This window comes from Callionymus lyra, chromosome 19 (genome assembly GCF_982586985.1).
Source record: "Callionymus lyra chromosome 19, fCalLyr1.hap1.1, whole genome shotgun sequence".
Taxonomy (NCBI): Eukaryota; Metazoa; Chordata; class Actinopteri; order Syngnathiformes; family Callionymidae; genus Callionymus; species Callionymus lyra.
In genome coordinates this window covers 15,989,157-16,003,555 of record NC_141836.1, presented here as the reverse complement: position 1 = coordinate 16,003,555, position 14,399 = coordinate 15,989,157, and the positions used below count along the sequence as shown (strand labels likewise).

Genomic DNA, 14,399 nt, shown 5'->3' with positions numbered 1-14,399 from the left:
AAGATCAATACAGAATATAAGAACCTTTCAGGCTTAATTTTGAATCTTTGGCCAAATCTCCTTCCTACAACATTGGTCAGTTTTATTAAAGAGGGCTAACTAAAGATACCAGCTTTTATTTTACTATTTCTGACTTTTGAACATGTTTGTTAAGCAGTTTCCTTTTATAATTGAATGATTGACATCTTACACGGCCATTGAGGAAATCATTTTTAACCTTGTTACTCATGTTCCATCATTACTTCATATTCTTTCAGATCAAATTAAAATCAATAAAATAAAAAAAATGGTGTTTCTATGGTATGATTTTATGTGATTTTTACACTGCACGCCCTTTTACACTGTTTTTTTTTTTATGTTCAGGCCATTTTTGTCAGTTTTATTATCCTTGTAGGTTCAAAAATTCCACTTAGACATTCATTTTATAAAGATACAGTTAAGCATCAAGGTCATCCTTTTAGTAATGAAACTATTCAAAATATGTTTAATTTATTTAGTTAATTCCTTGGTAAAATAGGTAAAATGACTTTGACATTACTTTTACTGTTAGTTTTCATCCTGTAAAATACATTTTCATACAATTCCATTCATTCTCATTGAAGGAAAATGTTAAGATAATAATATATGTACAATAAGAAAAAGTCAATATAATCTTCTTTCTCATCTTTCAATTGAATTTACGACATAAATATTCATTAGCTCGTGTTTGAAACATTCTTTTGGCTCCCAAAATGTTGTTACTTCATAGCCATAAGCTGCTTCACAACGTCTTCTTAACTGTGTATCCCATGGCAACAAAGCCACAGCACGGCATCCGATTGGTCCCTCAATGTTCTGGGAAGAGGAGGAGGAGGAGGGAGCTAAAGGCTGTGCTTGAGCTGCTGGTTCTGAGTCTGAGCTTCCCTGATCTGCAGGGTGTTCTGTTGCCACCGCCCGCTGAGAAGCCCTTAAAGTCGCTCCGACTCCCTAAACATGTCGTCAACCTCTCGCCCTGATTAGCGAGATCGGATGAGCGCGAGCAGAATCTGCCTTAAAAACAAGTTTTTTTTTCCCGACTCCTCACCTCTGGCAGCCGACGCAGACGAGCACGATGAGGATGGTGACCACGAAGGCGGACGCTGCTGCGATGGCTCCCAGGAGCAGCAGGTTTTCGTAGGGAGGGTCCTCAACATTTGTGCTCTCGCCCTCATCCATGACACACTCCCGCTGGCTCGCTCACTCTCTTCCACTGGAGCTTTAACTCTGCCACACAAGTCTGCAAAAAACCTGCAGAGAAGGAGGCAGCGCAGATACAACACGTGAATGACATAAAGAATAAAGAAAGTCTGCAGCGTGTGTTGCACTGATTCGTTACTTTTTTTTTTCTGACATCCTGCTTTCTATTTTTGACTCCCTAAAACTATAATGCACAGAAAATAGAACACCTGACAAAGCAGCCGCCGCGAAACGAGCCAGAAGTCGTTTCATCACTTTTTTTTTCATCATGTGTTTAAAAAAAGATCAAATAACAGCAGGGCACTTATTTGACAAGCTGCCGAGACGTGGAAGCAAACCATCGACTTCCCGAGAGTAACGGCTCGCAGCAGATGAACCGGTTTGTTTTGTACTCTTGTCCTGACAGGTTCCTGTGGAAATATTGTCCACATCATCAAAAGTCACTATTCATCTCAGACACAGAGTTTTGTACGTTATTTTTTTTCTTACTATGTAGCAAACCCAAGCTTTTTGGGGCCCTTGAGAGCCACAACTTCCCTTCAACCTTGTCTAGACTCATCTGGAGTCATCATGTGTCAATCAATTAGGGTTGGGTTTCCATACATGACATCGCTTCTGACATATACAGTAGTATCCTCACTGTAAAGCAACACAGATTTAACATTCCCTTGTTTAAAATCCAAATGTTTAATAATATAGCAGTGACTCTGCTTTAGAACTCGCCTAGTTGGCCCCAAAATTTTACTCAAACCTAATCACAAACAAAATGATGGAGTGCACGAATGCTCCTTCCCATGATGCAACACTAATAGACTCAGGGACTCATTCATTTTTTCGTGCTATTAGGCAGTTTCATTCTGAGTTTGTCACACACTCGCAAAGTAAAATTCCTTTCCTTCAACATCCGCTTAATCCCTTATGTGGGTCGCGGGGAGGCCGGATCCCAGTGTCTTTGGGTATGACCCCCTGGACAGGACGGCAGTCTCAAACAATCATTCACACTCATGCCTACGGACAAGTTCCCAATCAACTTCTGTATGTTTTTGGACTGTGGGAGTAAACCGAAGTTCCCGGAGTAAATCTCCTTCAACATTATTCATACTGTAATTGAAAGACTGTATAGTTGTTGACATCGATACACTATATTCATTAACTCATATTAAATAAATTGTCGAACCGTAAAGTTTTTGTGTTACCTAAGGGTCAAGGTGACCCGAAGGCCTTAACCCTGAGATAACACAAGGGTTAAGTAGAGATGTTTGCTAGCGTCATTCTGAGATCTCCCAGTAACATTTTGGGATCCTGGTTTATTTAGAAAATTACAATCTAAACTCTGTAGCTCTTCGATTAAAAAAAAAAGTGCATTAATATGACATTGATAGTTTTGAAATATATTTATGAATTATGTCTGAAATAGAGTGTGTCTAGTCCAATACAGGGAGTGGAGCGTAAGATAAATCATTCCTAAAATATAACTGTATTATATCAGATTTATATCTTGTCCTCCATCATTTTTAAATGATACAGATTGGAATTTTTGAATTGGAACGCTTTTTTTTTCATCTTGAATTAAAGATTACACTATACAAATTCTTACATCTACAAACTCTGTCTATTTGTGACCCAAATGAAAGTATTTATATTGTAACTAAAACAAAAATATTAAATGAAGGACTAAACATCGTTGAGTCGACACCAGCAAATGTTGTGAAAAAATTGTAATTTCACTCGAGCAGACAGTTTCAGCAGCGTTCGCTGATGTAAAAGCTTAAGACATTTGGAATTTAGAGCAGTCGACGATATCAGCTCTTCCCCTAGAGGCGCGCTGGTGTTCCCTGTTCGCCAGCGTTCCTTTACAATGGCAGAGAAATGTGGTTGAATTCTCAGCAAAGGGAAAACATGAGGGAGTGAAATGACAAACCAGGCTGCGAGCAGAAGGAGGTCATGCCACGCTTTGTGCGACAGAGAGCGGTGAAATACTGGCTTTCTGTTTCTTGGAGATAAAACGTTTTTTTTTCTTTTCTTCTTCTTCTTCTTCTCGCTCCGCTTAGACTGGATGTGTGTCGATCCACCCGAGTCCTTCTTGACGTCTGCATGACCCTGCAGATATCTGCACAGCCAATGAATTAAAAGAGGCCTCTGCAGACGACAACCGTGCAAGGAGGAGGGACAACGGTGAATAAAAGGGTGAGACAAACAAACGAGAGGAATGAAGGGAGAGACAGGTGTAGAAAATTGGAAAAGAAAGATAGAAAAAGGGGGCACATACTTAAAAGATGAAGGGAGGGTGTGAGAAACGGTGGGGGAGGGATGAGACTGCGAAGACCATCAGAATGAAAAAAAAAAAAAAAAAAAAAGCGGGGAAGCCTGGGAGAGGAAGGGAGGGGGGAAGAAGGAGAAATGAAAGGATGAGGCAATAAGAAGGAGGTCATCATTGCAGTCTGCGTTCTGTCAGCTGTTTCTGGAAGAAAAAAAAAAAGGGGGCGACAGGAGACACAAAGCGATGCAGACGACACGGCGGTTCGTGCATCGACGGGGGAAAGAAAGTTAGTTTCCATGTTTGATCAGGTGAGGGAAGATGTCGACGCGGTCGCCGGTGACGATGATTCTAATGAAGATGTCAATGGAGATGATGGGGAAGCAGGAGTGGATGGTAATGATGGTGATAATGAGGTCAGGCAGTTATCGAGGGTGCAGCGATGCAGCACAACCACAGGGTGGACGATTTTTCCTCCGTTGGGCTCCTTGTGCTCACTCGTGGTGCTTGGGAGAACTTTCTACAAGAGTAGAGGTTTTAAAAGGAAAATTGCAATGATTTCTAATTATTAAATTAATTAAAATACAAAACAACTATTTACTGACTTTACTAAAATACATGCAAATATTATTGGAAGTTAAAAAACCTTTTGAAGAAAAATAAACAAGAAGATTATTAAAGACTTTTCTTTATGGTTCTCCATTATAATGAGAACAATACGGTGCATTTTGGGATTAATTGTACATCAAGAAGTACTTTACTTTAAACCATAATTAAACTTGATGATGATGTTTATTCTGAAAGAAATGTCCCAAATTCCAGGCTAAAAACAGTCTGTATTTGAACAAGAAAAAGGCTTTGACTCAGGTAAACAGCTGGGAAATATGTCATTTTTTGTGCTACTAGTTTTAGAGATTTTTAATACTTGTTATCTCAGGGTCAAGGGGACCCGAAGGCCACGAAAACAAATGTCTAAATGATCCCTTGTGTTTTCTCTGGCTCAAGATAAACGATCTCTCTGTCTTCCGGAAATACATGGCCGAGCCTCGACCCACAGGCAACACAAGGGATACCTCAAACACATTTGTTTTCGGGCCTTCGCGTCTCCTTGAGCCTGAGATAACACAAGGGATTAAAATCTTTAAAACTAGCAGCACAAAAATGACATTTTCCAGCTGTTTACCTGTGTCAAAGCATTTTTCTTGTTCAAATATAAGCTGTTTTTAGCCTGGAATTTGGGACATTTCTTTCAGAATAAACATCATTAGAACATGTTGGTTAAATCAAAAGAAGATTTTAAGTCGCTCAGACCGCGGTGATGTAATCCCGTGTTTAACTTGCAAATGAATTCAAGTCCGACTGTTTGATGATGAGAAAATAAAGTAGAAAGCATTTTCAGACGACTGAGCTAAGGATGAAGTGGATATTTTGATATTTGATTTAATTAACAATGGAAAAAAGAATTTCTAGAAATGGAATAAATTAGACTTTCTAAGGAAGGAATAGGCCAGAGTTCTCAACCTTGTTTTCCCAACCATCTACAGTTTTAATGCCGGCATTATCATCACAGAAGAAAACAGCATTAATGAAATGGTATGACGCCATTAAAAAAGTGTAAAAAGCATGAAAGATACATCTCAACATAAGACTAAAAACAAGCTTTTTGAAACAAGCGTCACAGACTCGTGTTACTTTGGAGGAAATCTGGTGTTTTTTCAAAATAAAACACCTTTCAGAAAGTAATAATGAGGGGTATGTACTAGGGATATGATACATATCATGATACAGGCACAATGTTATCTCGCGATATACTGCAATACTGTAGGAACAATTATATGTTTGTAGTATTGTCCGAATACTTGTTTTTAAGGACAGATTAATTTAAAGATCACATGACTCTTGATGAAGTAGTAACTGTTTTATTTGTTTAGAAACCCAAATATTTACAAAATCTTAAAACTGCTTGCGTTCGACTGTATCCCCTCGTCCTCAGTCATCACTGGGATCTCTCTGGATTTCATTATTTCTTTAGCTGTGAAGGACACAATGACTTCTACCATCTGGTGGCCATAAGTTAAGTGTAATATAAATATTAGCATGTTACTTGTATAAATAATAAAATATAATTATTGCATTTTACACAAACATATTTGAAACATAAACCATAAAATATTATTTGAAAAACAAAGCAAAAAACAACGTATATTTTGAAATAGATACAGGGCTATTGGATATATTTTTGATACTGATACTAGATTATTGCGATAAATATCGGTGTATTTATACTTTCTCACTTATAATATTAAAACGTCTTCAACTGTTTTTCTGCCGCTGTGAATAATTGCAATTGTAAAAAAAATAAAAAATAAGAAGATTCTTTTTGAGACAAAACCATAAAGTAAATGTATGAATAAAATATGATTTCAAAGCTAAAACAATAATAAAAAACAAAATAATAATGGCTTAATATTGATGAAAAATTGCAATATATTGATGATATTTCCTCGCAACCCTAACAATTGTTTTTTGTTCTTTTTTTATCTTTCTGTGAAGTAAAACGTGTAAAATTGTCTTTTCTAAATACTATAAAAGCTGAGCTTTAGGATTAAGTTACACCTCCTCATACCTGAGGACATCTCTTCTGTTCCACAGTAGCAATTACATGCTAAGTTTTCCTTTGTGTTCCTCACCCTGAGCTTCCAGAACTTATCTCGCCGAGTCCCGCCGCCCCTGCAAAGCCTCTTTTCAGCGGAGCATTGAATTAACCAGCTCCAGCATCCGTGCATTTTCCCTAATTGTGGCCAGAGATCCACGGGGGCCGATATGTGCCCGTCATGTTCCTGAGTGCAGCTCTCAGCCGCCGTCCTCACATCAGGACAAATCCAAATAAGTGATTGTTATCAAGGCCAACAATTGCATCAAGCGCTCTCGCCCCAGTATGAGGAGCAGATCAAACCGAGCCTCTTTATTACCGTTTAAAAAATCCCTTTTATCGGCGTCACAAGATTCACCTTCTACAAAACACGCCCTTATCGCCTCTTTAAATGAAAGTGTGACGACGAGCCTCAGCACTTTCGCCAAATATTGTGAGCGGAGTTCATCACGGGTCTGAGCTACAGCAAATTACAGCTGAGAGGAGATGAGAAATCACATCATGTCCAATCTCTGGCCCCCGCGGGACGACACGGTGCATAACAACGGGGAGTGATGAAGGAGGGGAGAGAGGGAGGCTGACGCAGAGGAGGTGGTTGAAGCTTAACCCTTGGAAATATTCGCCATCAGCGGCGGCGACTATCGGGATGTTACACACAGAGAGGGATTAGTTTGAAGGTTGCTGCCTGTCCCCAACTCGCATGGCAGCAGTTAGAGGTGTGACTTTCATGTTTCAGACGTTGGATTGGTTTAAATCGAATAAAGAAATGTGCAGGGAATTTTCACGTATATTGACATACGCTAATGCACTCAAAAAGAAATTACCAAAATAAAAGTTTTACAAATAATTGTATTAAGTTTATTATTTTACTCATCTAGCCTAATACAGTTATTATTGCAAAAATGTACCACAATAAATATAATTAAACATATTGGTTATTCGTCAAGTGCAGTATATTTTTTTGCACTGCATGTTTAATCTAATAGTGTGGAGAGGCAGCCAAGCAGCACCTAAGCAAGCGATGAAAATCTGTAAGTGTTTCCAAGAATAGTCGACTCACAACTAGTTTTGAGTGATATCTTAAGTGTCTTATTAGTCACAGGACAATAGGAATTGATAACTAAGTTCACAGGCAAATTATATATATTTTAGCTACTGTATTTGTTGTTGCAGCCCTAGTTTCTTATTGTTCATTTGATAATGGTTGCTAATTGCTAACGCTATGGCCAAAGTTAGTGGGGACCTTGTAAGAGACTTTTGTGAGGTGCTGTTCAGCCAAAATAAAGACAACTAAAATGTTGTGAATTAATTAAGTACAAAGTAGCACATAAGATCAAATGTATATACTAAATATAAAAAGTATTTTTTTTGTATATTGTTTATTGTATATACATTTTATTTATACATTAATAACAACACATTATTTTATAAATTATATAAAATAATGACATGAAATAAGAACTTTACATATTTCAATTGATTTATTAATTTAACACCACATTTAAATTGTAAAAGATTCCGACATGATCAGTTTCATAGGAACACTCAAAGGGTCACATGTCTTTTCCACTTTCCTTCGAATTATGCCAAATCTAAATAGATTAATTCACTGTTTTATCTAATATCAATCAAAATTCTTACTGCTTTTCAAAAACTTGGGTTTAGTTATTTTAGTCTGAACTAGTTATTTTCATGTAGAAGTATGCGACTGTATTGCTCTTGAAATGTGATATAATTAAATGTGAAATTCTAATCTTATCTCGTTCTCATGAACCTAAAATAAAGGGTATTGTCACATGATATGTCTGCTATGGTCGACATTTCTATAGTTACTTTTTGGTAGCATAACACATTCTTATCCACAACCATATTATGCAAAAAAGGCAAAAGTCCTAGAATCTTGAGGGAACTTTGGTCTAATTGTTATTTAAAAGAACTTTTGTAAAAACCCACAGACCGACTCTCTAAAGAGAACACTTGGCAGCTTCTCTCTGGTTGCTTCTGGGTACGACTTGTTTGTCTTCACTGTTCCAGGCTCAGATGCTTATCGTGTCCTCAAATGGCAATGCTTTTGTTTTAGCTTTTTTTTTTTGCCTTGGCTTTTTTTTTGTGTGTTTAGTTGGACAGGAACTTGACATTACATTTGTTTGCCTCATCCTGTGTCACATGGAAAATAGTCCCAGCGGAAAAAAAAAACCCAAAAGATTTCTCAGAAGACTTCATGTCTATGCTAAAGCTACACGACTTTTGATCTTTTGCTTTACAGTCGAGACATTTGCGAATAAAGCGACCACTTAGGGCCCCTTCTATTCAGGGGGCGTCATAGAGTGCACACATTGTTTGGGCAAATATATTTTATGTTTATATATATATATAAATAGTAAGTAAGTTATTTATATTTATAGAGCGCTTTTCCAGACCAGGGTCACAAAGTGCTTAAACAATCAAAAGAATACTCAATATAATATATACTTAAAAGGTCAAGATAACACCAAGAACAACACAGGAGAAAATCAAGGGAAATTGATTTATTTTAAATAAATGGAAGTTCGTTGTTTTACCATGTTATTGCTGGTCACATCAGGAGTGACTGGGAATTTGGCAAAAAATAAATTACTCATCCTATCCAAAGAAAAAGAAGATTTTGTCATCGTAAACCAGTGAATTAGAGTTCATGATAGGTTATGCGGCGAGTAGCTAGCGATTGGCTAACACCATTTGAAACCTTGAGTTCATACTTAACTTTTTTTTATTCACAACTGCTACTGTGTTTTAAATAGCTATTGTTATTTTTGTGGTAATATTTAATGTATTTTATTGTTGTAAAACTGTTCATTTATTTTGTATGGTAATGTAAATTCAATTTTTTTCTGTTGTGTGAGATTGGGCTACTTTTGTTTGAAAAAGTAAGGTGCTAAGGCAGACCTGGGCAAAGTGCGGCCCCTTTGACTGTATTTATGCGGCCCTCGTAATGTCAAAGTATGATCATGTATAATGGTCCTAAAAGGGTATTTTGTATTTATTACTCATTTACATTTTCACATAACACTTTACTTTTCCCCTCCTTTTTGTGTGTAATTTTTTAAGTGTATATTAATCCCTCAAAATATATTTTTAAAGCTAGTTGAAGAAATGTTTTAAAAAAACTGTGCTAAGGTATGGGGGGTGCGCGAGATTATTAAATGTTACATAGGGCTCCAAATCAGCTTGGGCTGGCTCTGATGTGCACAATAGTCGCACAAAAAGTCAGAATTAACCCTTAACTGACACATGTACTGATTGATAAACAGTGGGTATGAACACGAGTCAAATTAACAAGCGTTTCCTGTGAGGTTTTTTCTCATCTGAAGGTGCTTATGTCACCGTAGATGTTGTGCAGTGCCGATCTTAAAAGTCTCCAGCGAGCCGAGACCCCGTTTCCCTCACATGACTCGACTTAATTAAGCAGAATGAGTCAGTAGCAACGTTCAGGATTCAAGATTCATCCTTATGGGATTGAGGAGCGCTCCCTCTTTCTTTTTTTTTTCCTCACTCCCTTCCCCTATTTTCTGTTTATGGTCGACTCCGGCGCTAACTTCTCGCTCATTAGTTTAATGATGGCGCTTCTGCGGGTGTATGCTCGCGAGTGCAGTTTGCTTTTTTAACGTTTGGAGTCGCGAGGAGCGAACAGCCGGCGAGGCGACAGAGAATCAAATCAAAAAACTGCATGCATGCATTATGTATGTGTGGCGTGGTGAAAAAACAACTGGAAGACTTGACGAAAAAAAAAAAACCTTCCGAATCGCTAGCATCTTTCGCGGTGGGGGGTTCCATCCTGGGCGACTTATATAATGTCACACATTTACAGAGGGAGGTATCGACACGTGCTTGATCTATTAAAGTATCTTTAGAAACTCTTAGCGAGGGAGAATCTGACAGACGTATATCCAACTCTAGCTCGCTACTTTTTTCCTCAGATGCATTATTCATTTGTGTGCCAATTTGGAGGAACCCCCTCCCCACCCACCCAGCCCCGTTCTAGCTGGCACCGAAAAAGAGAAGAAGTGAGACATGCCGAAAAGAAGCAAGATAGCAGAACAAAAGAATAGGACCGACTCGGGGAAAAAAATCGGGATCGGGTCAACCTCTCTCCGAGAAACCAGCCAGGATTTTTTTTTTTTTGAAAGATCCGTAGAGACCTTCGCTCTGCTCGTTCCGGTCTCCTGATTCGTCCAGGCAAAGAGAGATTAATGACGCTCCCCGACACTTAAGACTCTTAACCCTGTCGTAAAAAAAAAAACACATGCAGGGGGGGAAAAAAATCACCAGCTGGAATCACTTTGTTCAGAGCCGAGACTCTTCCTGCGTCAGACGGTGCGAGCAAGCTGTCAAATCTATAAATAGAATCCAAAATGCAACTTTAAGCCGTGACTTCTCCGTATCAATGATACACCTGGAAGCGTTTGATTCACTCTTCCACTGTCCACTGCTCAACCGACAGATTCCTCTAGACAACGAAATCCCTTCGCCCATCAACATGTGTGTTCATGAGGCGGGTGTGTGTACGGAATGGATCAGTAGGATTGAAAGGTAATCTCCGTCCTCCAGGTTATTGCACCAAAACCGCTGGTCTACAGGAGATGTTGCTGCACGTGTGACATGACTGTAGACCTGTATATAGAGATGCGTCTTTCACGCCTGATAATTGGGGGATATAATGAGGGGCTGAGGGGGTTGGTCGACTGTGAGATACTGTTAATTAAAATGTTTCCATGGTAACACTGCCACTCCAAAAAAGCTCACGGAATCAAGTCGATAGTCAGCTTAGTATCACCCTGACTATGAACTAGGTCTGCATGTTATAGTGGAAAAATATCGATATTGTGATATTGGCACATGTGATATACATATCGAAAACTAAATTAAGCATTTCTTAAATGCGCACTTTGATGAATCAGTGTCACGTTCTGTAATATTGTCAATTTGTACTTCTATGTCTTGTTGTTTTTTACGTCTCCGTCTGTGCGCCGCAGCTTGCTTTACTCGGTTGCTATGGCACGCGTCTTGTTGGCTTGCTGACTCGGCACGGCTCAGTATATACACGGAAGTAAGACTAAGTTATGAGCGAAACTCAAACACAAATGATCCAGTCACTCATCTCTTTCAACCCACTTCGCTAAAGCAACATATTGTAAGTACTTTTCATCTCGTCTCAGTTGTTTTCACCGTTTCCAAACAAGTTTAAACCTGTCCGTGTCCGCCGTATGCTAATGAGCTAAGTTGTTAGCGTCAGGTCTTTTATAAACTGTTATGTGTGTGTGTACAAGGAGGTGGGAATTATTATTGATTTGGTGATATCGCGACAAGCCGGCGGCTCCTCTCTGAGGTTGCTCAGTTTCGCAGGAAACCGATGCAAATCGCACGAAACTGAGCGTTATAAGTGATATTTTTTCCGATCATGTCGGCACTGAAGCGCAGAAATAAACTAAAAGGGAAATATCACATCGTTTTTCTTATCTTAACCCCCGGACCTCCACTACAGTAATCGCGGTTATATTTTTAGGTGAAAGCAAAATATATCGCATTAATATCGATATCCCAATTCAAGACACCAATATCGAATATCACATAAAACAAATCCATTTCCAGTCCATTTCATGAGCTACCCAAATAATGAAAAAGTTGCTCAAAGGTGAATTACAGAATGCATGTTTTATTGTCTTTTTAAATCTACAATTTTAAGTTTTTTTAAACAAGAACATGGATAATTTCCAAATGTCCTTAAAGTCCCATATACAGTACAGTTAACATGTATACTTTTCATGGGTTAACGGAAAAGCCAACAGTTTCCATTACCAAAAGGATCTGAAATTCTGGATATATTACATGTGTAATATGTCATATTTATGGGTGAATTCAAATTGGATGTTTTTGAATTTTCATGGGGGTCTTCAGCCCCCCTTGTGCCCCCTTTTTCTTTGACCAGACCAAGTCAAACCTTTCAAATCTGCACTGAGGTCAGTGTTTCTTTATTTTAAATGACTTTTAAAACATTTAATGATAATTCATATTAAAAAATAAACATTTAAAAATAAGAAATTTGAATTTTCATAGGAGTCTTCTGCCCCCTCTTCATTGCCCTTCAATCTTCACTGAGTTTTTTTCTTTTTTTTAATTACTTTTAAAATATATTTTTTAATGATAATTCTTATTTAAATGATACACTTAAAGATGAGAAGAATTTATTTAATAAAAATCATGATTTAGTCCTTTGATAGTTTTCCAAACGACAAGAGCTTAACATGATCTAGATATTGTAAAGATGCTGTTTCTTTCAAATCATAGACATTGGACGAATTAATTCAATTTTATTTGATTTTGACCAGTTTCATGTTGACATTTTTTACAGAGAATTTGTGGAATTCTTCTAGTATAGTAGTTTTGTTTGTTAACACCATGTGTCCAGAGTCGCAGGTTATTGTTACTTCTGGTCCCTTTTAAAAATAAAACACCTTTTACACAGTAATAATGAATAAAACAATTGAATAAATGTTGTAATAAATGGTCAAGACCGGTGAGTTTTCTCCAACCCGGTGGTTGTAAACCACCGTCATATATAATCTGAACGTCTTTATAAATGTCTAGAAGATGACGCACCACCTGCTTATCTCCAATTACAATTTTGGTAATGTATCCTCAATTACAGTCTGATCTACAACTTCTTTTCTTCACTCTGTATTGCGAGTTCGTCTTCAGCGAGGCACAGTTGAAGGCGTTGGCCTCCTCCACGGGAGCATCTGTCAAATGGTGGAGTCGCTCTGAGGATTCTGCTGTCATCGTTGGCCTTATTTGTCAGTTTTCTGTGATTCTGCTCCCTCAGCTTTGTCACCGTCTCGGAGATCTGAGGGTTCCCAGGAGTCGCGCAAATGGAGACCATGTGTCGGGGACTCGCTGCTGACTTCCATCGAGCCACCACGACCAGTTCTACGTCACTTTTGAGGCTGTAATACCTCACATTCCATTGACTTTTGACTTTAAACAGCAAGTATATTTAATCGTTACGCCCCCTGCAGGTGATTTAAGATCCCATTTTACAAGTGAGGCTTAACAAGATGTAGACAGGTGTGAAAATAGATACGCACACACATGTTCCAGGTCTCTGGTGACGACGGATATTTTCACTTTTGTGTGTGGAGATTGCTATTTCTGCACAGAGCTAGAAAACTCAATTATTCATCTCGGACGTGGCTGCACTTATGTTACCTCTTGAAGGGGGGGCGAGGCGGTCCTGCTGGCTCAGACCGTGTCAGCGAGTGTGAGTGCATGTGTTCGAGCATGTGTGCCAGAAAGATCAACCACCGCCAGAGTCCGCGAGTTGCCAGAACGTACAGTAAAGGTGCCGTGAAAGGAGGGGAAGGAGAGAGGGAGCTGTCATAAACATGGCAATCACGGAGATGTGGAGGAGGAGGTGAGGATCAAACGGGAAAAGGAAGTGAGACGGATTCTTTATCTTCTACCCGCGCTCGCTGAAAAACTTCCAGTTACCTGCAGTTGACTGAACGATTAAATGGAACTTTTTCTCCGTCCTTTTTTTTTCGCTGGTTAATCAAATTCTCGTCAAAATATCAAACATCCAAAAACCGACTATTGTTTTGCTATTTACTTGTGGTATCAGTACCTACTCCTGTAATGCTTTTAGTGTGGTTTTATTTTGTGTGGTAACTTCCTGCAGATAAACAATTAACTATACTAGATCAACCCTCAGCTTCCAGTGTGCCAGATCAAATATTTAATGTGTTCTGTAATTACCTGGTTATGCTCTGTGTTTTAACTACGATTCAGTGATTTCTGAGTATTTGACTTTTTTCTCTTTGCGATTGTTTTGACTTCCATATCTTCTTTTCTGTCCAGTTCCCCTGATCCATCCATCGTTTCCTGTTTAATTCCCCGGTTCACTGGACGTTTTTTTTTTTTACCCTGTTTTTTTTTTATGAGATAAAACTCTTTATTGTTTTTAATTCATGTTGGACTGTATATACAGTATATATATATACACAGTCGAGGAGTGCAATTAAACAAAAGGCCAAATGTTCTTTTAAACATTGTTCAAGTATTATATCAAAGTCTCCAACAGGGAAATAGCTTTTAAACAGGATATCAGTTAGCATTTTTATTATTAGAAGCTTGTTTAGAGGCTTGTTTTATCCCTTTTTCAAGCTGTTGGAAGTTTCCATAAGGGTTTGTATGCCTCAACTCGGAGACTAAAAAGATTGTTGCGCTCTCACAAGGTGACAA

At 38.4% G+C, this 14,399-nt stretch overlaps 1 protein-coding gene across 4 annotated transcripts in view; it reads right to left on the bottom strand.

Annotated features, from left to right (window-relative positions):
- Nucleotides 1-14,399, bottom strand: part of LOC148059722 (uncharacterized) — a 45,501-nt gene that overhangs the window by 16,807 nt on the left and 14,295 nt on the right. For all 4 annotated transcript variants that reach the window (XM_087780788.1, XM_087780786.1, XM_087780787.1 and 1 more), the window contains exon 2: nucleotides 1,064-1,266. In XM_087780788.1, coding sequence (XP_087636914.1) covers nucleotides 1,064-1,194 — 131 coding nt within the window. In that variant the 5' untranslated portion in view covers nucleotides 1,195-1,266. The remainder of the gene's footprint in view (nucleotides 1-1,063; nucleotides 1,267-14,399) is intronic.